This window comes from Podarcis muralis, chromosome 14 (assembly GCF_964188315.1).
Source record: "Podarcis muralis chromosome 14, rPodMur119.hap1.1, whole genome shotgun sequence".
Lineage (NCBI taxonomy): Eukaryota > Metazoa > Chordata > Lepidosauria > Squamata > Lacertidae > Podarcis > Podarcis muralis.
In genome coordinates this window covers 38,678,413-38,703,533 of record NC_135668.1, presented here as the reverse complement: position 1 = coordinate 38,703,533, position 25,121 = coordinate 38,678,413, and the positions used below count along the sequence as shown (strand labels likewise).

Genomic DNA, 25,121 nt, shown 5'->3' with positions numbered 1-25,121 from the left:
TCTATGTATCTACACCCGAATGGAATCTTTACAAAGCTCTTTGCTCCAGTGACTGCAGTGTGATTTATCTTCAGAACAAATGTTGTTAGCCAGAATGGTAAAGTTTATTGGTCCATAGTCTGAACCAATATGACTCGTGATGTGGATGGAAGGTTAATCCTTAACAAGTCAATTGATGCCTAGTGCATTCATATTATTACATCCTGAAGGCTACACTGTAATACCATACCATGTTCAGATCTACACTGTACATCTCCACCCCATTTACTCCATTTGAAAATTTGGCTATTTATGATTCATGAAGCCCTTAGTTAAGAGCATCATAATTAACCACCATAAAAGTGCAACATTGCAAGCCACAATCAGCATTGCAAGCTCAACAACTGAACCTGGCTGATGTGGAAATGAACAACTCACTGGAAATAATCCCCAATAAATAAGGTAAAGGTAAAGGACCCCTGGACGGTTGTCCACTCAAAGGTGATTTTGGGGTGCAGTGCTCATCTCGCTTCAGGCTGAGGGAGCTGGCGTTAGTCCACAGAAAGCTTTCTGGGTCACGTGGCCAGCATGACTAAACCGCTTTTGGTGCAATGCAACACCATGACGGAAGCAATGACGGAATGCCGTTTACCTTCCCGCCGCAGTGGTACCTATTTATCTACTTACACTGGTGTGCTTTCGAATTGTTAAGTTGGCAGAACCTGGGACAAAGCAACAGGACCTCACCACCATCACGTGGATTCAAACCGCTGACCTTCCAATTGGCAAGCCCAAGAGGCTTAGTGGTTTAGACCACAGCACTACCTGCTAATAAATAAATAAGGTACCGGAGGCAGGAACATTATGTTTCAGGACATGTTAGGTTGTGTCTATAGTGTGGTTTTATAGTGAAAAGGATGTATAATCTAATAAACATAATACATATTCTTTTTGCAAGTGCAAAAGTAAACGTACAGGGAGCTGCTGTCTGGATGCATCCTCAGATCATATGGAATAATTAACAACAGCATTCCAATTCTCTGTGGCCTACTGACACTACCATTGCCAGTTCTGGGACGCAGCCCCAAAAGAAGCAATAGTGAGAAACCCATTTAATGGAAAGTATCAGGAAGGGGAAGGGTCACATAGCCAAATCTAGGAAAAAGGAATACATCTTCTTCCTGAAAGTGTTGCCTCCATTTTCAGTACTGCACTATTGTATTGATGAGCCAAGACCAGGATTTTAATGATACCTTAACGCTTGTTTCTTTGGAGAGCCCTGTTTCGTACTGAGGGCACACACGTAAGGCGAAGGAGCCTGTTGACTTGACCCGGTTTGCTACATGTCCTGGATCTGCTGCCTCCTGGAAGGTCCGAGTCCATTCCACTGAGCGTGTCCGAAAGACAGGCTCAGAGCTCCCTGCAGGACAGCCATGCCTGGGGCTGAATTCTGAGCCTGTCCCAAGTCTCACAGGGCTGCAACGGCCTGCAGTTCTGCTTTCAGTTGGTGAACTGTCAACAGAGCCAGGGCAAGACTTTCTGGCCCCATGGCAAAGGGGTTTTGGGAAATCCAGGCTGCTGGTGCGGACACAGTAGGCCTGCCTCTTCTCTGTGATGCGCAGCAGCTCTATCTGCCGACTAGGAAGCACAAAGTCACTGTCATAAAGCTCTGGGGGAGGCCGAGGCTCCTCTGGAGGAATAGGGGGTGTCTTTAGCTCATGGTTCTGCAGGACGTCAGGGGCGCTGTCCCTCAAAGGGCGTGGATTTCTTCTAGTGCAGTACTCAGGCCCTGAAGAGGGGTAAAGAAGGTCAAGCTCTCTGGGGCTTTGGGCTCTGCTGGAGTCATAGTCACTGTCTGTAGCTAAGAATACTTCTGATGAGCCCTCTTCATCTGAGATTCCATGTGAATCTGAAAGAAAATGATAAAAAGATTACTTCTTTATCAGGGAATTATCTTGGAAGAATGTGCAGTAATTCACTCAAACAAGCTGTACAAGTGGACCTGAGGGTCAAACCTTTTTCTACTCCAAGCCTGGGAGTTCTGATTGGCTAGAGCAGGGGTGAGAAACCTCTGGCTCATGGCCAATCTTGCTCTGACAGGTTGTTTTCCTGGTAACACAAACTGAATGGCAGTTGTGTTACCTGTAAAATCCTGGAGGATGTAACCTGTTTAAAGTATTTATGGGCAAGAACACAACATCATCAGTTTACCATATTTTTCGCCCTATAAGACGCACCAGACCATAAGACGCACCTAGTTTTTGGAGGAGGAAAACACGAAAAAAATATTCTGAATCCTAGAAGCCAGAACAGCAAGAGAGATCCCTGCGCAGTGAAAGCAGCAATCCCTCTCACTGTTCTGGCTTCTGGGATAGCTGCGCAGCCTGCATTCACTCCATAAGACGCACACACATTTCCCCTTACTTTTTAGGAGGGAAAAAATACAGTACTTGGAAGTGATTATCTGGCCAATGATGTTTGTGAGTCTCTCCCCAATCTAGTCTCCTTCCTCTTTCTTTTTAAGATTGGAGCAAAAGGGATTCTGACACTCCACTCTTGCCACTCCACTTTTGCCCAGTTTCTTTTCACTGCCAATTTTTAACCATTTTTGCCTGGAACATGTTTATCCCACAATCCTGAAACAGATTCTGCACATGCCTTCCTCATTTTTCTAGAAATATATATGTACAAGGGAGGTGAATAGTTTAGGTGTCGTTACTAACAAGTAGCTGGCAAGAGGTACTAGAGATTATATTAAAGATTACAATGCATCAGATTCCGACAACTCTAAATTTGTGCTGTCAGGATATCTGGAAGGCCTCATCAAGGTTAATGATAGAAGTTTTCTTATTAAAATGCTTGTGACAAAGATAACTTGGTCTAGATAATGGAAGTTGTAATAGCACCTTCAGCTTTACATGCAGTGGTTAAGGAGGGAAAGACTGCTTTCATATGTAAAGGCCTATAAAGTAGATAAATGCAAGGAAATCAATAGCAAAGAAAAGGAAGCATTTATTTATAAAAATATTTTTATACCGCTGTATCATAAAAAATACATCACAGCGGTTTACAACAATATAAACAGAAAACCAAATAGTAAAATTATAAATGTTAAAAACAAGTTAAAAGCAGAAAGAAATTAAAAACAAACATCAATAGACCATTGTGGGCATGTACTATTAATTGTCTGCGTAGGCCTGGTGGAATAGAAAATTTTTCAGCAAGCTTTGAAAAGTTGACACATAAGGTGCCCACTGAATCTCTATTGGCAGGGTGTTCCACAAGACTGGACTGAGGACACTGAAGGCTTGATTTCTCGTGGTTATCAAATGAGCCTCATCAATTCAGGGAACGACCATAGATGTTTCTGCAGATGATCTCAGTGATCGAGCTGGAATACAAAGGTTCAAACGATCCCCAAAGTGCCCTGGACCCAAGTTGTTCAGTGCTTTGTAAATCAATACAAGAACCTTGAACTTGGCTCGGTAATAGGTGGGTAGCCAGTGCTGCTCTTTTAACAATGCTGTCACATGTTCTTGACTAGAAACTCCTCATCAGCAATCTGGCTGCAGCATTCTGCACCAGCTGGAGCAGCCCCACATAGAACACATTATAGTACTCTATCCTTGAGGTTACCAATGCATGGACTGCAGTGGTTACCAGTGCATGGACTATCCCTGTCCAGGAACAGCCATAGTTGGCAAACCAGATGAAGCTGGTAAAAGGAACTCATAGCCACAGGGGACACTTGGGCCTCTAGTGACAAAGATGTATCCAGGAGTACCCCCCCAAACTTCTTCTGAGGGAATGCAAACCCATCCAAAACAGGTAACTTGCCAATTTCCCAAATGTGGGAACCACCCACCTAAAGAGCCTTTATTCAGCGAAACAGATTTATCTGTAAAATGGATTTTGAAAAACATCTGGGCAAAGAGAATAAGCGAGAATAAGCTATCTAGGGAGATAAAATGGTAGAATGTCCTTGTCAGAATACTTGCAGAAGAGGTTGTCCAGACAGTTACTGTGGAGGTTTTAGATAAGATACCATGTTAGAGCAGAGGGCTGGACTAGGAGAGGGGATTGATTAGCAGTTATAAAAAGTCCAGAAAAATGCAAAGGAAACTCACCAGAGTTGAACTTGCGGCTCATTTCAGGAGAAGGGGTAGGTGAGGGAAGGAAGTCCAAATGGGAAGAGGTTGATCGTGTTTTCTCCTTTAGTACAATGCTAGATTCTTCAAGAAACCATGTGAGTGGGATGCCACCAGAAGGTTGCTTGTACCGGGCATGCTGCAATGCATCCATCATCCAGCGCATTTCTCGCCAAATCTCCTCCATTTGCTGTCCAAGAGAAAGACACAGAATCAGCTCCTTTTTTGACACTGAAAAATCGTTCAGGAGGCTGTGCAGCAGGCTAGCCACAAATTTTGCCATCTTTGTATGAGAAGGAGTTGTACACACATATTGATGGATGCTCTTAAAGATCCTCCATGTGGGGTGGATCTGGTTTCTATATGCTTATGTTAATACACATGTAGAGCTTATGCACACTGGGATGTAGTCACTTGGTGTGGCATGGGTAACTTTTTACAGCCCTGAAACTACCCCACACGTTCCTTGAAACTCCTTAAGAACTGCTGTGCTGTGCTACCAATCTGGATAAATAGGGTTCATTCATTGAACATGTCTCAAACAGGAGCACTTTCCTAGGATTGCGTCATTTCTCATAACTCCCCCTCTAATCCCCACTCCATACTTATTCCCTGAATTCAGGATTTTGCAGAGAAGTAAATTTACCCAAGGCCATAATAGAAGGTGGCATAAGATCGATTTCTTTTTAAACAGTCATTGAAATTCCCTCACATCTTAGCCCTTTGCATTCAAACTGCCAGGCAGTTAAGATCAATCTCAGGCAGGTAAGCTTCATTTTGGTGGTCCACAGCATGTCTTTGGATTTGTGGTTGAAGACAGGAGATGGCCCATCCATTGCATGAAATATTCATATTGATTTTTAATTGTATTTTTATTGGATGCTTTCTTATTTTGTATTTTATTGTGTTACAGTTGGAATTCAATGTAATTCAAATTGTAATACAATATATAAAAAAATAAAAGAATAAAAATACAATTAAAAGCACAGTGATTTACAATTGCTACAACAGGAAGAAAAAGCATTAAGTGGTCTGCCAAGACCATCAGCAATTTTCAAGTGGTCCATGGGGGAAAAGTTTTGGAGTCACTTCTAGAGGACAAATTTGGATTTGACAAGAGACAAGCTTAACATTTAGATGGGCTTGCTGGCTAGATCTGCTGCATGCCTTTGAGATCCTTCATTATTGACAATAAATAAATCTTAACGCAGCACAACACAGCTGAAAGCATGCTGGCATCACCAGCCAGATGCTTTGACTAGTAAGAAACAAAAGTGGGAGTTCTGGGGTAGGAGCTATCCCATAAAACAATGTTAGTTAGTTACTACTAATGTTCTTTCTGGTATATGTAGCAGGATCCAGTAAACAGTGAACTAACACTCCCACTGCCCTAGAACAGCCAGTATCATGTTGCTATATATTTTCAAAGTGTGGCTGGGCATCTATATGACAGCAGAACAGGAAGGATCTGCTTCAAGGACCCTAATTTGCAGAAGGTCTGCCGCTTAGCTACCGAGCAGTTAGTGTTAGCCCGACTGGGTCTGGATGGTATATATGCCTCTGGGTTAATAGGTCATTGCTGCCACATACCTTGAAATGCCAGGTGAAGGAGGTTGAAAAACAAAGGTCTACTGGACCAAAAAGGTACTTGCCAGGATGATGTGGGTTTCTTCCTCAACATCTTGGAAATCAGTGAGATTCACAGAAAGGCATATAGAAATCCTCTTGTCACTGAAGATTTAGGGTGCCCAACCCCTCTGCTCCTTCATCCAACAACCAGGAGAACTTGTGGTTGTCCATGATCTCCTGAACCACTGCTGAACTTGACTTAATACTAACTAGGGAAACTCCACTCTCTGCTTGCTGAGGAAGTCTGCACATTTGCAGGGCCCTTGATGTGCTGGTCATTCTTGTAGAGAAGGCTGGCCTTCACCAAAGTCACCCAGCAGGAAGGATTCCTCCTGCTGCTATACAGACCTGTGTGGCATGTCACTCCTTGCATGTTCAGGTGCACTTTCACTGTTATGGTGTGGACTAAGCCATAGGTGAAAGTGAAACTGTCATGCAAAGGCCTAAAAGGGTGAATAAGATCACTCACAACTCCAGCTAGTTTATGGTGTGAGGTCACTCATGATCGTTTCACATCCCCTGAACCATCCTTGCCCAGGAGAGGAGACTGGTATTGGATGCCATCACTATGGAGGGAAGATTGTGAAGAGGTGATACCTTTGCATGACTGGATATACTTGTCCTTCCCTTCCCTTTTATTTTAGACAACAGGCAGGAAAAAAAGCAAATTAATAAGGAACCGGGAGCTGGCAAAGTAAGAATAAAAAACCATGAAGGAATAAGAAGCAAGATCTGTAAAAAGCTCTGTCTTAAGGCAGGGCAGGCAAGGTATGGAGCCAGAGATGACTGATACAATCATTTTGGTTCCATGTGACTTTGCCTGTCCTAGGGCAGTGAGATTGTTAATCCCCTGTTTACTGGAAACATTTTGCATGCAATCCCAAAGCAAGAAAGCTATATTCCAGCAATTAGCCATGTAAAGAGGATATATTGGATTGGTTATACAGGGGACCAGCAATTTGTTGCCTAGCATATCATGCCAAGCATCTCACACTCAATACTTTCTACTATTCCTCTGTAACATACCTGTATATAGTCCTGAACTTGTTGATGCCTCTGCTTGGCAGTAGTTAATTCTGAGTCTGAAAAGGCCTCTCTGAGGCTCTGTTGAGAGAGAAGTGACTCCAGCTCCAAGAGGGCAGACACTTGGCAATACTGACTAATGAACTCATGGTCATAAGTGAAAAAATGAACTGGAAAACAAAGGGAGAGGAGGGGGTCAAGGATTACCAGGGGACCATCACAGAAGCAGATCTAATCATTGCCAACAGAACTGGAGCTATATATAAAGTAGAAAAAAGCTCACAGATGAATTTGGACTATCAATATTTGTTTGATTTTATTGCAGTGGCCAACATGTATCTCATATAAACACCTCACCTCAAAAAACCTCAATTTGTTACTAAAAGAAAAAGTTAAAAAAACTTGAACTTTTAAAAAAAGTTTTTAAGTTCCCCAGTGTCGTGCCATGATGCTTTAAAAAATGTGTCCACCTTAAAAAGAAATATTAAACTGACTGCTCCCATGGTTCCCCCACTGTGATAATTTAATGGGGAAAAGGTTTTGTGACACCCACTTATGTCCTTAAAAGGGGGCCACACCCGCTTTTACACTGTAGCCATGCCTATTTTCATAATTTGGTTCAGAGGGTTAGCCATGGGTCAATGTAGCCTTCAACCTGAAAAAAATTGGTATATATGTGGTCCTCAGGCCAGGGCTGGATTAAGACCTTTAGAGGTCCCAATCACTTAAAAGATTTTTAAAGTACTTTTTAAGAAACTCATTGGATTAAGGATGACATGACACAGTCCCTTTGTGAAGAAGAAGGAAGCAGAGGACAACAAAATTGATACATCCCAAAGTGTCCCCATGCAGCCATTCTCACCTAGCTCAAAGATCTGAAGTGGAAGTGTGAGAAAGCCAGACCGAGGTGTGTAAGGATTGTTCTGGCCAGGGGCAGTACACACATCCTCGGAGGGAGGCAGAAGGAGGAGAAATGAGACCTGTCCTCCGAAGTCCAGAACTTCTTGACTGTACAGGCGAAAATCTTTGGCCTGTAGAATTCAAACATGAGAAGGCAGTGTTTTATTGATGTACAGCCACAACTTAGCAACCAGTTGAACATGTATGGAGGACGATTCTTTGAAACCATCTTTTTGCAGCTTTGAGTTGAAATGGCTTTTTCCTACAATATTGGGATATTTCTTAAAGACATCCTTTTAGATCTTTGCCATTGTTCATAGATACATTCTTACTAAGTTTTGGCAAAGTAACAGAAGGCCAACAGGCTTTACATAAGAAGCAAATGAACTTTTGGGAGGTGGATAGCAGGATCTAATGTTTAGACTGTCATTTCTGCTGCTGTCAGACTCTCCTAATCCTATAGGGTAGAATACCCCCCCCCCCCCCGATATTTAAACCTTTTTTTTAAAAAAAAACACTCCCAGGGGTTCATCTTGCAGGCTTCTTTTGTTTAATCATGCCAAGAAAACTAGGTACAATAGTTTTAGCCAATATTTATAAAGTTGACCTACTTTAGACATTCTCTGAGGTGCAGTCCTATCTTACAGTTTGCACTACTGCTTGAGCAGGGGCTGCTTACACTGCAGTACAGAGAATCTGCATCAGAATGGGAATTATTTCAGTGTAGGGCTCACCCTTGGCTACATTGTTCTTGCTTATAAAGAATAATTTCTATCTGTATATTGGCTTAATATTCATGATATGAAGTAGAAATGTAAAAAATGTAAACTAGCGCCAGTGCAGTAATGTTTCACTGAGCTACAAAACCAGCAATACCTCTTTCTCCTCACACACACAATACAGCCCCACCTAAAAGTTACCTCATGCAGTGGGATATTGACCAATTGCATCAGCTCTTTGATTGCCACTTGAAGCTCCTGAAGGAAGAGATTCTGGGTGGTCTCGAGATTTTGCTCTGTGGGAATTGACTCCTCCGCACTGGCTTGGTGTTGCAGCCACTCCCATTCCTCCCTTGAAAAGAAGACATAGGGATAAATGCACAGATAGCTTACATGCAGTAAATGCCTAGGAAAAAACGTACATGATTATGTTGTTGCTTGCTAGGACATGCATTTTCACACTTCTGGAAGTGCTTTCATGTAGGAAATGTGTGATGTCTAAAGAAACCCTCAACGGCTGCATATCATGAGGGCATTTAGTATTGGAATAAATATGGACTTTTGACATGAAACCTGGCCTTTTCACTTGGAAGGAACTAGGGCAAAGAGCTAGGAGCAGGGGGGGGATCATTTTTGGACCACTAAGTTAGGTGGTATAAGGCATACAACCCTAAAGTTCTTATATTGGACCCATGAGCCAGCAGAGCAGAGAGAGTTAAAAATATCTCACTGCCATAGTCTGAGATCAGAATAGGAACCTGCAGTTGCTTCAGAAGTCACAGATTGGTTATACCACCTGGAGCTGCTATCACATGATTAATATGCAGCCAAAAGATCTCAGTTCAGTATGTGACTTTTCCTTACTTAGTACATATAACATCATTTAATGAGCAATTCATCAGATATCTGGAAAGATCTTCTTTTAACATCACCATCTCAACCTGCTGGCAAACCTGCCTGCCCTGTCCATATATTCTCTCTTCCATTTCTCTTGACCGTACCCATTTAGCTGTAGTCAAACCAACAAGGGATCTCCCTACCTCTAACCCTCTGACTGAGAGCAAGTGATGTAGAGCACAATGGGATTAAGAAATAACCTTGTCCATCAATTTATGCTGCAGGCCTGGATTGAAAGCCCTACCTGGAGATGTTTGGGTTGCTTCGTATCTTCACATGACATAATATGTTGGGTAAACGTTCAGGCACCAACACTCGGATCTGGTCAACAGCACTACAGAGCTTCAGGTAACCCAAATAGAGACCTGGGGGGAGAGCCTGGCTGCTTCGCTGGTGGTAAACCAGCTTGTCCTAAAGGGAGAAAATGACCATAAAATGGCACATCTTGCTGCAGAAACCTGACAAAATTCAACTGAGAAAGAGGGACCCCACAACAAGGCTAAGATCCCAAGATGCTGCTGTTCTAGCCAGTAAGGGTTAAAACAGTGGTGGATTTTTTAATTTTTTTAAAAAAAGCAGCAGCAGATCAAACTTAACAGTTTGTGTGGCTTGAATTCAAAGTTCAGTCTAGCTATTTTGTCTGCAGCTTCCTGGATCCAACCAAGACCAAAAGCCTCAGGAGACAGACTGGCACGGGGCAGGAGGCACCAGAAATTTTACAAAGGAGACTGTTGTTGTCAGATATCCAGACTAGTGCTGCAATCTCCAGGAACAGAGACTGCGTTGAACTGGCCCTTTAGTGGTTTGGCCTTTGCTAATCCTGGCAATGGCTTTGAATAAGCACTTTCAATAGACCCTTGTACAGGTGCTTGAGTGCCTTTTGTTGCTGGAGACACTTGGCTGACTGAGAGGAAATGAAAAGAGAGAGGAACAACTAGACGAGGGGTCAAGAGAAGGAGGAAAGGCTGGGCACTCACGGAAGGGATTCTTTGCTAAGACCTGCTAACAAGCTGGGAAAACAACTGAGACTGGATGCAAGAAGGGTAAATGTATCAAAAATAGTTATCTGAATCCCTAGTGGGAAAACTTACACCTGGGAAACCAACTTTTCCTTTGCCTCTGCAACGTGTCACATACCTTGAATAAAAACTAAGCAAAAAGGAAGCTGAACTTCTGCACTCCTAAACAGGACTTAATGCAAGCCAAGTATCACCACAATTTAGCACCAGAATCCATTTTGAATGCCCTGGAACATGTAAATAAACAACACCAGCACCTGCAAGTTCCATGTATTGCCAGACAGTTGGTCTGCCTAGACCAGTACTGGTTATTCCAAAGATAGGGAACTTCTTTTAACCTGGGGTCCACATCCTATTCTGGCAACCTTCTGGGGAGCACATGATAGTGGTGGGCAGGACCAGAACAATGAATGTTAATTTTTATATAGTAGTCCAGTCTCTCCACATGTACACACCCCTCTCTATCTTACATCCAAAAAGCAAGAGACATTAACAGAATTCAATGACATTCTTTGTAGCAAAAGCAAAGTGAGTGTGGCCTGGGAAGAGTCCTGAGGATCAGAGAGGGACTTGAAGGGTTGCATTTGACCCCCAGGGGTTCTCCATCCTTGTTTTCTCTGACTGGCAGTGGATTTTCAAGGTCTGAGGTAGTGGTCTTTTCCAGCCTGCCTTCCTAAAATCCTTTTAACTGGAGAGACTTGGGACTGCACCTGGGATTTTCTGTATGCAAAGTATTTAGTCTGTCACTGAGTGCCTCTGAATATGAGCACAGTCTTTCCATCACTAAACACACACACACACACACACACACACACACACACACACCAGGCACCTGCATGGTCATCAGCAGCACATCCAGAGCTGTAGGCTCTTCTGGAGATGAGATGGACTTGCGGCTTGTCTGCAGCTTTGAGAGGGGGACCCAGTGGACACTTTCAAAGGTCTGGTTTGTCTTCACCTCCTTTAGGGTCACAACTAAAATATTGCCCTGCTTGTCTTTGATGGGCTCAAAAAAGACATGTCCCAGATCCTGAATTCCCAGCAGACCCTTCATAATAATAAAGAGAGGAAAAAGTCATTTATGGAGAGTGGAGTCTGACTCTAGATAGCATATCCTCTATACTCTCCAAGGGTACACAGTGGTACCTTGGTTCCCGAATGGCTTGGCTCCTGAACAAATCAGCTCCCAATGCCGCAAACCCAGAAGTGAGTGTTCCGGTTTGCAAACGTTTTTTGGAAGCCGAACGTCTGACTAAACAGCTTCTGCGGCTTCTGCTTGAGTGCAGGAAGCTCCTGCAGCCAATCGGAAACTGCAGCCTGGTTTTCAAACCGTTTCGGGAGTTCAAGAACCAAGGTACCACTGTAACAGTAAAAGGTATTGAGCATTTAAATATTCAGACAGAAGTGCTCCTTTGCTACCTAAAACCAAAGTCACCTGACAATACATGAATAATAAGCAGGGCTGTCAACAGATGAAAGCATATTTTAACAATTAACCAATTAAATTTACATATATTTATAAATTACAACACTTTGGCAAAGCTGTTTTTAGTGAATCTGAATGAACAATGTTTTTTACTCATTATGAAGAGTGACTAAGATGGCCATTGGCTTCTTGAAATCTTTGCTTTCTGCTGTCTGTCAATGCAAATATTCATCGTACATAGTTAAAAAGTTGCTTGCGAAAAAGCTTAACCATATATGGAACTGGCTATACATGATAGCCAACAAGTACAGCCATTTCAATATGTCACTATCATTTATAATACCACCAGGCTGAATAACCTTTCATCGGGAAAATGGTAGGGAGTACATAGTCTGCACCACTGCCTCCCCCATCTTCATCAGTCACCCCTATTTTCATATTTGTTACATATTTATTTCTGCTTATTCTCAGCCACCTTTGAGGTCTGTTGTCAGGCAGAAAGGAAGAATAAGTTAATATTTTCTGCAATCTATATCACTTTCCTCAATAATTACTTTACTGGCATTGAAGGAATCTGTTTTGGAGGACTACTCCCAAGTACCTGGTGTGCATTATATATTTGCAACTAAACTCTTAACTGATGAATTGCACTAGTTAATCAATTAAAGCTTGATCTATTAAGATACTTGTTAAAACATGAAAAATAGAGCATAAAAATAGAAATGTCTGTTTTGCTCCCAATAATGTAGCACAGAGATGACATAATGGCTTCACAATGTTCATGTTGGGTATGAAACAAATGTTTGAACAGCTAACCATTTATCATTAAGATTTTTCCCAAGAGGTGAGTTTATGTTGGAAAGGAACACAGAAATTGGCCCCTGGCCAGAAACACACCCAAGAAATTCTGAACGTTATCAATTGCTTCTGCTTCAAACTCAAATGCCTTCTTAGCGATGGCTGTATCTCCTTGACTTTTCAATCCTACTCACCTGCCTGAGTTGCTTAGTATATGAAGGGCATTAGATCTATCTAGCTGAAGTTCAGATCTAATGATTTTGACCTAAATATCAATGGATTGAGTATGAGTGATATGTGCCTAGCTGGCAAAATACCCATCTTTGGCACTCCTGTGCCTTGAAGAGGCCTTTTTTCTTACCTGCATCTGTGAGATGGCCAGAAGCATCTTGAGACGTGTTTGCAGAATGCAGGAACATGATGATTGGGAGACAGTGACACACTGACGCAGCCACAGGATTTCATCCCACATGCACGATACCTACATCAAGTATAGCAACAGGTCATTCTAGGATTCTCAGGTCTGCCCAGTTTTATATACAGCGGGTATGAAGTTCCCCAAGTTCAGCTTTTTTAAAAAAATGAATAGAGGAAACATGTTTGTATCCTAACTAGAGTCTCTCTCTCACTGCAATTGTGCACCTTTTCATATTGTCCTATGCTAGGTTCCCTCTCCTTATATTTAAATTTTTCTTAAGTAAAGTAACAATATTGTTTTTACTTACTAGAAATAGGAAGAGTCAAAGGAAAATGTTTCAATGGACTACAAAATATGTATTTTGATGTAAATTTATAATGTTCTTTTAAACATATTTATTTAACCTAAAATGACACACATTCAAAAGTCACCCTACTAAGCGGTCACCTTAGTGAACCAGAGAAAGTCCTGCATGAGCAGGCAAGAATAGGTGTCATCTATCTCGACCACAGGGATCTGATCCTCATGCGTGACCAATATGTTGTCATCCTTGTAGAATATTGATGCCAGATACAGGCCCCTGGGAAAATAGAAAAGAGTTAGCTTGGGAGGGATTCATCATCATCATTGTTTTAACTGGGAAGTATTCTTTCCACCATGGTGAGGAGTGAGGAATGGAATAAAGATACAGTAGCTTCCCTCCCTATTTCCCTTGTTCCCCTGAAGTGCCTGGGAAACAGTGAAGTGACCCACGCACCCGGTTTCTGGGAAACTCAACAAATATAGCAAGGGGGTGCATAGGTGGACGGATGGCATATTCTCCCCCCACCTTACCTTTTCAGTGTTTTTAAGAATTTGCTGCCAGGGTGGAAGAGATACTTCAGACTCTTGGAGACAGAGTGTTTTCTGCTCTGTGGCTGATTCTTACAGGGTTCTGAGGAGCAAAGCACATGCAGAAGGCATTACAGAAACCATTATTTATACTACTGTCAACTCATCCTTTTTCTTATTGCCTAGCCTTGTGTATATATCTACTAAAGATTCAAGATAAAAGACTAGGCTGGTTAGGTAAAACCAAGAAGATATGTCATTCATTCCCCATTTCCCCCTTGGTGCAAACTATTACTCTGCCAAATTCACATAGCTCTTCCTCCCCCTAGCTTTTGTGTGAGGGTTTCCCAGCACCTTTTCCCCTTGACCTCTCTTTTCTTCAGCTTTCTATGTTCCAGTCCCTCTTTTCTCTAAACACTTTACTATCACCCACATTCATTCTACAGGAACCTGCTGATTTTGTAGCATGCTGGCTATTTTGTTCTATTTTTCAGCCATGCTACCAACTGGATCCCTGCTTTCTTTCCACTGTTCCTTCTGTAACTAAGCCTTGCTCCTCAAAGGTTGTGAACATTCCATCTCTAAGGAGGGCTAGCAGACAAGCGGCAACCAGTTTTTAACCTATTAAATATGTACAGAAGATAAGGACTGTAAAGCACAATTAAAGTTCCATATATTATTTTAATTGTGCTTTATAATTCTTGTTTCACTCATCTTAATAACCCTGTGAGGGATGTCCTAAGTATTTTAATTTAAAAAGCAGAAGATAATCAAAAGATCCAGCAATCTATGTTTGTTTGAGATTCAAAGAGAAGTAAAAAGTCGTAGTTGGATTTGTACCCTTAGATCACATAGATTGTCCCTATAGCAGTTGCTTGTAGAATTTGAACTCAGTTCCCAAACACCACTAACAGACCACACTAGCATACAAAAATCAGTTAACCCCAGTGCTCAAATTGCAAGGGAGCTAGAGGAGTCCCAGTCTCCTTTACCTTTTGTAATGGTACCAATTAGCTATTGTTTCTAGAAGGGTATGAAGTATAACTTAGCTAAAATTTGGGGGAGTCAGACAGCAGAAGATTTCATTAAGATGCTTCATAATATTTCATCCATAATTAAGGGCTGGTTTCCGCAGTTCAGTATTATGGCTCTGGTCGAGATTTGTTTATTGCATACCACAGTTATATTAGTCAGCAGATCCAGGTAGGAACAACAAGGAGGATGCAAGAGAAAGGCCTTGTCATCTGCTGTGAAAGCAGAGCTTCGACCAAGCTGGAGATTCTCATATAATTTACAAACTCATTTTTGAAAACAAGAATATACTGGGACATCAGCTGTTAGCCTCACTCGACCCTGTGGTTATTTATATACACTCTCTTCTTGGTGCATAGGAAGTTGGCTTGATTATTTTTTTTCTGAGGGTTTCAGCAGCTTATTTCCTTCATGAGCTTTTCCATAGAGCATGCATAGTTCTCCAAAATACAGCATCTGATTACTACAATGATTCTCTCAAAACCACTGGGAGCCTGATACAAGTACAGTAGCACCTCGGCTTATGTAACCCTCTTTACGTAAACTTCACATTACAAAAGCATCAAACCCGGAAGTATCGGGCCAGGTTTTGCCGCATGCACAGAAGAGGTCTCCCGCCCCTACGTGCATGTGCAGAAGCGGTCTACTGCCACCTGCATGCGCAGAACAGTGATCCTCGGGTTGCGGAAACCTTGGGATCTGGCTGGACCTCTGGGACAGAACCCGTTCAAAACCGGAGGTATCACTGTATATTTAATAGACTTTTACCACTTAGTTGGGGGAATAGTACTGGTCAGACAAGACTATAATGTGCAGAGGAATTTCCACAGGTTTCAACAGGAGTTTTCATTTAATATGCTAGCAGTGGCCTTATCTATTCACCATTTCTCCTTCCCGTCAATTCCAATTCTTCCTTAGCAAACCATGAATGTGGGATGTAATCCACTGAGAGCAGTCAAATACAACATTCCTTCTTTTGCTAGAGTGGATGTGCAAGGGAATGTTTGGTCCAGCCAGTCGTAACTTCCTGTTCTTCCTGGCCTGGAGCATCCTTCCTTGCATGTGACTAGTGGGTAGGCGTGACCTGGTAAAAGGCCAAGGTAGGTTCAAATCCCTGCTACGGGGTGAGCTCCCGTTGCTCAGGCCCTACTCCTGCCAACCTAGCAGTTCGAAAGCATGAAGTGCAAGTAGATAAATAGGTACTGTTCCGGTGGGAAGGTAAACGGTGTTTCCGTGCACTGCTCTGGTTTGCCAGAAGCCACTTAGTCATGCTGGCCACATGACCCAGAAGCTGTAAAGTGAGATGAATGCTGCAACCCCAAAGTCTTCCACGACTAGACACAACGGTCAGGGGTCCCTTTACCTAACTTTAAGCCTAAAGCCTGCCTTCAGGGATCACACTGTGCTCTGCCCAATCGTGAGTAAACTTACTTTTTGTTACTTATGAATAAGACAGTGGTGTCTTTATTCATTTAGAAGGGATTCAAGGGGTCTTACCAGGAAAATATTAGAACACATTTCAATCTGGACAAGCCAGATTGAATTGTGTATTGTCTTAAACTCACACAAGTTTGCAACTAGTTTTCTGTTGTGTAAAGGGGAAATGCACTCTGCTAAGTAAAGGAACTTGCTAGCGCAAGTTAGGAAGGATATTAATAAACAACATATCCTTTCCTGTCACTCTAAACATTCCCACAATGAATAGGCTCTTCAAGAGAACTGGTATCAAAACTGCCTACGGACACAAAAGTGGGACTCACCGTGACACACACATTGTTGGTGCACCATCTTCACCTGGCTTAGAAGATGGTCCAAAGCTTCAGCTTGACCTCTTCGCCTTGGTGCCCGCCCATCATATTCTCTCCAGTCTGAAGTGGGAAGCAAATAAAATACATAGAGAAATAGCACAAGCTGTTAGCAGTTCCAGTTCATTACAATATTTCCCCCTCACAGTTGTTTCATACACTACTGTACACTACTGAACAGCTTTCTGGATAAAACATTGCTCAAAACACAATTGATCTATTGACACCAAAAGCTAGACTTGATGAATGGGTGAAGATCATCACCATTTGAAAGCCTTAGTCTTAGATAGTGGTTTTCAATTTACAGGTCAGACCCACAACTGGGTCCAATCATTACATAAATGGATCAAACCAGCAATAGCACCACTACCAACTTTTGTATGATCATTTTCGATCTTTAGACCTGGTTTGCACATAATAGAAAATCATAAATGAGCAAGCATGAGGGTTCCTGACACAAAGAGTGTGGTTGCATCCCTCTGTCATGCAACTGCCATGCTATCTGGGGCTAAGCCATGTCATTACGTCTGAACCTGGGCTCATGGTTTGTCTCTGCCAGACAGATCGTGAGTGGTAAACCAAGAACAAACCTTGGTTACAGCTTGTAGTTTGTCTGGAGTGAGACACCTTAAGCCTCAATTTAGACATATTAAGCCACACCATGGTTTAGCCCTGGGTAGCACAACAAGGAAAGGACTGGGGAAGGAGTAAAAACACCACTGGAAACCCACATGCTTGCTTGTTCATGCTAATATATGGTTTGGCTTAGTGTTACATGCTAAGTAGGTCTTAATTGGTTTAAGATTGAAAAAGAGAAAAAGGTGACAGTAGGAGAAGGGGGGAAGGGGAAGAACACAGAGGAAAAATATGGGTATGTACAGTAAAACATTAATAGCCAGTTTCATACTGTAGGTTGATGTTTAAAAAGTCCTGACTTTGCAAAGATGGAAGATAACGATTATATCTGCAGTATGACTAAGGTTACATATAGTCCTTGTTTTAGAAATCACAATTCTGCACTGTGGTACTCCAAGTTCTGGAGGAAGGAAAATCATATTATGTATCTTGAATAAATTACACTAATTAAAGAAAAATCAGTATATTTATTTATGTTCTATTAATCATCATGCTGCTAGGCATGGAGCTATGAAAAGCATTGCAGCCCCATCTCCTGATAACTGGAAATTGTATTCAGCTTCTGGGATTTCACCAAGCCAACATGTTTTAAAGTATATCACTGAAATCCAAAGTCTAGTAACTGTATTTCTTGTTTTAATGACTGCTGAGATTTTTTTAAAGATGCCGATTATTTCACTTGATAACAATTTCTCTTACCTGCACAGAAATGCAGGTAGTTCTGCCTAGGATTCCTCCTAGCTTTACATGAGAGTTCAGTCTTAAGAGGTGCAAATCATGTTAGGCAATACAGAAGCAATAACCCAAAAGCAGTAACCACTGGTGGGAACTGCTCATAAGGGTGACGGAATTTAACAGCTGCCGCCAGTAGGAGGAGACGACAAATCATAGTAACAAACAAGGTTGGGTCTGTTGTAGCTCTTTTCAGTATTTCCGCAGCCTCGTGTCGGCTGCTGGCCTTCAACTCGGCAGAAGTTTCTTCATACTAATGGTGAGAGTTAAACTCACCTAGACAAATAAATAAATAGAACCTCTTCCTTGTGCTTCTTAGTTATGAGGTGGCAGAGCTACTGAGCAGCACAGGCTAGTGTGGGGGAAGCAGCCCTTTTACATTAACTTTACATTAATTGGTTTATACACTCCCCTGTGCTGCTGTTTTCCATGGAAAGATCAGCTCTGTTAACTTTGGCTGGGACCTGGTGCTATTTTTAGGTGCTTTAAAAACACCCAGGGAGGTGCTGCACACTTTTACGTGACAAAAGTTGGTTATTTTTATTTAGGGGAGAAATGTTTTCTTTAAAATTTGAAAGCAAGGAATAAATTACTTTATAACTCAGGCTGGAATGTTATAGTTATTCAGCTATATTATACAACCCAAAGCTAAAGGGCCTAATCCATCAATCTGAGCTCCGTTAACTTCCAATTTGGTCATGATGGATTTGCATCCCTGGACCACATGGACTGTCCTTAAAGGTATTGCCTTTGTGGTTGATGGATCAAGATGTATAATTAGCAGAGGAGAGAATGACATACAGTTGTTTAACTATGAATGTCTCATCGTGTTAGAGAATGATTGACCATGAAAGACACAATTGACATCTCTTAAGTTGTACACAACAGCAGCATTATTTACAGAAACCTTGTCTTGTCTTGGCTGTTGTTAAAGGGATGGAAATCCTTCTTGGCCTCAGTGACAGGAATTCTATGATCTAACTGCATTGTAAACAGGGGAAAATATATTAAGTTTGGATTTTTTCTTTTACTTGAATTCGGCTTTGCTGTATTATGTGCATTTCATATAATACGCTGGGATGAAAATCATACATCACCTTCATTGAGCCTGTGAATGGGGGCATTTTCTGCCACTTTCTCAGGGGAAAAGGAAAACTGATACATTTTAGGGGACACAGGCATATGTATACCCATGCAAGATGAGATGGCAGAAGGCTTCCTTAAGTATTCCTTTATTTAAAACAGAATAAAGCAAAAAGACTTTCCACCATTCAGAGTGGCAGAGGAGCTCCAATCAGCTGCCCATTCTGCAGTAAGGGCAGCTGTCTTTCCTTTTAACCGACAATGCTCCTGGGAATGAAGCTATGTCATGACATAGCATTGTTCCCATTTAGGCATCATATACGACCAAAGTGGTTGCTGGTCCAAATCCCTAGTCCAAATCCCTACAATACAGGAATGCTGTCCACAGAAGTCCCTGGGTGGGCTCAAACCACCAACCTTTTAGTTAATAGCCAGACATACTGATCCACTGCACTACTGAGACCTGTATTAGAATTAGAACTCTGATGCTGCTTCAGGGGCAGCAAACCTCTCTTATCTAAAAGGAATTGACATCCCACCAGAATGTATCAAAGCTTCCACTCTTTAAAAACCCAGGTTACAGGTGAAGTATTAGCTTCTCACTCCCCAAAAATAAACCACTGAACCCTTCAGGTTAGCTGTACACAGGGATTCTGGTCCCTTCACAACTCACCAAAGCCCAAGCTTATATGGTGTGAAGTTTATTTCAGTTGGCTTCTAGTGATAGGTTATATTAAGTATCATACTGTTATACATCTTGAGCTCTTGGGATGGGAAAAGCAAAAAAATCTAACAACCTAAACAAAATAAATATATAAGAGAGTAGAAAGGAGATTAATATACCAAAGTAATATTTTAAATGTATGGGCATTTTTTGTTTAAGAAAGGAGGATAGAGAACCATTTAATAATTAGAAGTTTAGATAAAAAGAAGCATTGCTATTGCAAATTATGCTGCCATGAGAATCCCTGAAGAGCATGTTAATCTGTAGGACTTTGGTGTTTCGGATAACCAGAATTTGGAGACACAATGTTCTGCTGTTTGTGTGCTGTGTGCTGTGTGCCTTACAGTATATCCAGGGTATACCTTCTCTTCCATCACCACTGTTGTTACTACTAGACCTATCTGTCCTTGCACATTTCGAATGGGGACAGCGTGTTTGTAAGTCAATCCTGCTTTTTCTTTAAAAAAAAATTGCAATTCTCAAAAAATTATCTTTGAATAGGCCATGAAAGTTGGTGCCATAATAATTAGTCTTCAGAATGCCACAGTACCATTTGTTATATACCATTGAGTGCTCACTAAGCTCTAAAACATGAGCAAGAACAATAAACTAGCCTTACAGTATGAACAATGAGGTGTATGTTTGATGCTCCCTGATGTTTCCACTTACTTGATGGAATAGCAAAGGGTGGTATTGAAGTTTGCGGAGGTCCCCATCCCTTCATGTTGTAGGCAGATACTTGGACATAGTAAGCTGTACCCTGTAGGGAAAGGAATAAGGAGTCACATGGACTAGAGAAAACCTTGTTGCTCAGAAGGGTGAAGGGTGGTTTCAGTTTCCCTTCCACTAATATAGTCACCAGGTGTTGTCCATAATATGTCATTATTGAAAGAGAGGGAGGATGTGGAGCAATACTGCCTGTGGCCTATGAACTTGCGAAGCAGTGCAGGCCATCACCATCTTGCACAGTCTTTCTGTATTCTCCTGTGTCATGGGTTTAGACTAAAGTTGCTGATAAACTCCAGAATAACTCAGATGGTCTGACAGATTTTGGAAGTTCAGCTTTTACAGATTTAATTTCTGATTGAATTCAGACAAGCTGTAGTCTGTATCATATCTGATTAAAAATGAAATCAGATTAGGGCTTCAGGGTAGCACTGCAGCTCCACAGAAGTCTCTAAACGCTGCTGTGATATTTGTGCTGTGTGCCAGGCCAAGAGGACTCAGCATATTCCACATCCTTCTTACCACAAATGGAAACCCTACTAAGCCTCCCATTTCATATTACTTAAGTGAGACTCATTTGTGATGTGACCATAGAAGCAGAGTTTAATGATTTTGTCTTGCATTAGAAATACCCAAAGATCATATTCAGATCTAATCCAAGTCCACATAAATTTTCTGGATGTCCAGCAGATACCCAGGAAATAAATCTGAATTCCCCTCTGCATCCAGTGTTGCCCCATAACCTTGCCAAAGAATATTTGTTATGTATTCAGTTCCTGGATGCATAATTTTGCCCAAAAACAGGAATGACTGCTGGTCGCGCCCAGTAAAGCAGTGTAGACAGCCTTCAGTCTGTACCAAATTATTTTGAGTCCCAACCCCCAACTTGATCGTTCCTATCAGTTCAGTTTCACATGTGGAGTATGTCTTTCCTATTAAATGTATGATCAAAATCAATCCAACTTTTATTTTGGGCCACAGCCAACTGAACCATGTCAGCTGATTGTCAGCCTAGTGGTATCACATAACTAGCTTCACAAGCAAACATTTCCATTGGGTATATTGTGTGTAATGTAAGTTTTCTTAGGAGGCTAAGGGAGCAGAGCAAGCCTACAGGCCATTTGTTGCAAAATCATATCCCTTTGCAGCTCCCAGTCTCGTCTCCCCCACAACTTGCTGTTTGTTCAGAAGTCTGGCTCCTGTTTGAGCTCTTGGAAGCTGTCCACCACACAATGGGGAGGGGACAGCTGACAGGCAGTGTGGGTCCTGCAGTTCCCAGAGAGATAAAACTGCAGGGGTGGGGGGCAGGTCCCAGCCAACCCATGACCTCCATACACTTGAGGGTTGGAGTGGAGTCACTGATTCTCATCTCCAATTAGCCATGGAGCTGGTGGAGAGTTTGATCTTTGCAGGTGGTGGGGGTATAAGATTTATTGGCTTGGAGTGGGGGTGTGAGAAGGAGTGCCATTGAGTAGAAATCACAGAAAAAACTATGGATCACACGGTTTAGTGACTAAAGCTCAACTGCAAGACCCTGAGATTTCAGCCTGGGGGTGGCTGCTCCTTCCCATGCAATGCATACACTGAAAGCTATGAACTGCTCCTGGCATTTAGCATGCTGCATTTCATGGGGAAATGGTAACTGTAAACAAATTATTATTATTTTCTAAAGATACTATTTTTATTATGTCTGCATTAAATGTTTCCTAATTGTTTGACAGCCTTATCACGTCATTGCAAAATCATATGGATAGCCAGTGCGGGGAAATGAGTGGGGAGGCAGGAAGAAGGAAAGAAAGAAAGTGGTACCAAAAGAACAGCCCTGAAATTTCAAATGTGTTCACAACAACAGGCAAAAATAGTTGCACAAGAGGCACATCTCAAAACTCATGAAAAGGAACAAAAATTAGTTTCATATCTTGCTAAATTATTGAGACTGCTTGAATTCTTCTTTGTGCTCAGGGGCAACCTCAGACATTTTGGTTTCTAAAATATAAGTAAAATATTCACCACAAGCCTTTATACTGGACTATTTGGCTCAGAAGCCTCATGACCAGGCATGGGAATATGCACTCATTTGTGGCAAGAAAAAGCCATGTCCTGATAAGGAGAAACCTAAGTTAGACCCCTTCTGGTTCATATATGTGCAGCTTGATTTTCATTAGGAGAGAACTTACAAATATTTGGTCTTTCCTCTGCAGTCTCAGTTGTTACAGCCTAGCAATAAATTTATGGCATGCGTCTTCATATCATGTGCCTCATTTCAGACACCTACTTTCTCACACTACAGCAACAAGAAGCCTGTTGCTGGAGCTCTTACCTCAGTTATCTCCCCCACTCCAAAAAACCATATTCAGTTTTATGCCACACCTCTATTACTACTACAAGATTTGTGAGTAAACTCTATTTGGACCATAGTTATCTCAATCAGGAAGCATGACAAAATCCACTTAACCAAGTTTCAGAGGAAAAGAATTTAGGGCTCCTTATCCCCTGCTTGCAGCCACTGCTTAGGGCAAATGCTGCATCTTGCTGCCTTGTAATGTAATGATTGGGTCCTAAATAGGCCACACACATTTCAGGGAACTTAAAATGGCTACCTGCATGCAGTTAATAAATTCAGTGTTGTGTGAAGAAGTACCAATCCCTGAAATGGGCACTTTACTAAATCATTCAGACATCCTCATATTCTGGCTGTGTGGTGGGCAGAGGTTCACTGCAGTTAGCTTGCACTTTGGTGAATTAGAACAAGAAGTATGGGGTGAAGGGATCAATTGGGGTCATTCCCTGAAGTACCCTTGTGGCTCAGCACACAGCACAGTAACTTACTCACCGAGAGGAGGCCATGGATGGTGATATGTAGGTTTTTCAGCTTGTTGATCACCACTTCACCCAGCGGTGGGGAGAAGGTGGGGGAGCAGCTCCATTCGACTGCAAACAAAGGAAAAGCACAGCCACTCCGTCAGTAATTGAGAGTCTTTCATCAGTAAGGCAAAGGATGTAGTGCTTGGCAGTCAGTCAGGGCTAGATTAGAAAGCTAGGCTGCCAGGGATGGTACAGCTGCTGTAAGGGGATTGACTGTGAAACTGAAGAACCAGCTACAGCGGGACCAGCTGTGCATACTGGAAAAATGTATTGAGAAAAAAGGCATGGAAGAGCTGGGGGGCGGGGAGGGAAGGTGTCAATTGAGAGAAAGAGAGAGAGAGAGTGCAACAACAGGGCACACCTTTTTCATATTCAAAGGACAACTCCCTCCCAAATGTGCAATGCAGGAGCTGCACATAGCGCAGCAGAGAAGTCTCTATAGCTAGGGTTACTTCAACTCTTTATCTCAGTACAGGAGACGTAACAGAAAGAGTTAAAGGCAAAAAAGGCAGGCCAAAAGATGAACAGTCAAGCTGATGAACCCAGAGATAAAAGAGAGAGCACAACAGATGGACCAAACAAAGGCAACAGAGAGAGGGTGGGAAATAGACAAAGTAGATTAAGTGGCAGGATTTGGTGGAGACTGGTAAAGGAAAATTCTTCTGAAAGCCAAAGTTATGATGACAGGACACAAAGGATTTAAACTGCTGGGAATTCTATGTTGAGGGAGCAGGTGTTGAAGCCAAAAAGGGACATGCTTTTATGGGATCCAAATAGCCTGAAGATGGGACAGAGTTATGGCATTCAACTTGAGTGAGCACTTGGGAAGACATTTCTAAAACTTTTAGCAAAAAGCAACTTGCCTAGTGTAGAACCACCACCATTTAGACACTACCATAAATCAGCCACATATTTCCTTCTCACATTACAGAAGAAGTGTAAGGCATTTTCTACCAAATTTCCAGAATAGCAGATTCTGGAGAAGTGGTGAGATTGATTCATGTCACAAGTGGCCACCAACGAGATGGACTAGAAGAAAGGCATGAAAATATTTCAAATTCAACAACTAGAAAACGTAAGCTCAGTAATCTCCATGAATTATGCAAATTTGGTGGATGCATAATGTCTAAATATTTCAAATGCAAAATCAGTTTGCAAAATTATGAAGAGCTTGGCAGTAACTGAGATGAAACTTCACACAGGAACTGCCACATGAAACCCTGGACTATTTATTTATTTAAGTAATCTCTTAGCCTTTCTTTAGCCAGAGGTCCTAAAGTAGGTAACATAAAATAATTTTTAAACAAATACAATAAACCAAAGAAAACAAACAGTAAGCATATCTTTAAGAATTCAGTTTAATCTCTTGTGTGCCTGTGCAAATAAAATAGATAAAAACAGAGGGAAGGGAATTCCAGAGGTGGTGCTTATAACTGAGGCCTTATCTCTTATCACCACTCATCTTCTGATCCTAGACAGCAGCTCAGCACTTCCACAGCTTCCCCTGAGGTGACTGAACAGGATAAACAGCTGGGTATAATCTGCATTCTGATGACATCTCATCTCAGATCCTGGAATGAACTCAGTGGTTTCATGTATACGTTAAAACAGCACAGGGGATAAAGAAGAGTCCCACAATGCAATGGATCAGACTAATCAAAATGCCATCCAGACTGGAACAGAAGCACGGTGCCCTTCATTCCCATACTGGACAGTTAGTCCAGAAAGATG

The 25,121-nt window shown here is 41.9% G+C and overlaps 1 protein-coding gene and 1 long non-coding RNA gene across 13 annotated transcripts in view; one reads left to right on the top strand and one right to left on the bottom strand.

Moving 5' to 3' along the window:
• The window catches only part of LOC114584278 (ankyrin repeat and fibronectin type-III domain-containing protein 1-like), a 348,268-nt gene that overhangs the window by 9,849 nt on the left and 313,298 nt on the right, over positions 1-25,121 (bottom strand). For all 12 annotated transcript variants that reach the window (XM_028705981.2, XM_028705989.2, XM_028705986.2 and 9 more), the window contains 13 exons: positions 23,359-23,456; positions 20,469-20,559; positions 16,580-16,687; positions 13,791-13,890; positions 13,404-13,536; positions 12,900-13,019; positions 11,147-11,362; positions 9,540-9,706; positions 8,600-8,750; positions 7,642-7,810; positions 6,783-6,949; positions 4,107-4,317; positions 1,233-1,888 (listed from right to left, as the gene is read on the bottom strand). In XM_028705981.2, the coding sequence (XP_028561814.2) occupies positions 1,233-1,888; positions 4,107-4,317; positions 6,783-6,949; positions 7,642-7,810; positions 8,600-8,750; positions 9,540-9,706; positions 11,147-11,362; positions 12,900-13,019; positions 13,404-13,536; positions 13,791-13,890; positions 16,580-16,687; positions 20,469-20,559; positions 23,359-23,456 (2,387 nt within the window). The remainder of the gene's footprint in view (positions 1-1,232; positions 1,889-4,106; positions 4,318-6,782; positions 6,950-7,641; positions 7,811-8,599; positions 8,751-9,539; positions 9,707-11,146; positions 11,363-12,899; positions 13,020-13,403; positions 13,537-13,790; positions 13,891-16,579; positions 16,688-20,468; positions 20,560-23,358; positions 23,457-25,121) is intronic.
• Positions 1-25,121, top strand: part of LOC144325427 (uncharacterized) — a 62,649-nt gene that overhangs the window by 2,409 nt on the left and 35,119 nt on the right. The gene's annotated exons all lie outside the window — the stretch shown is intronic.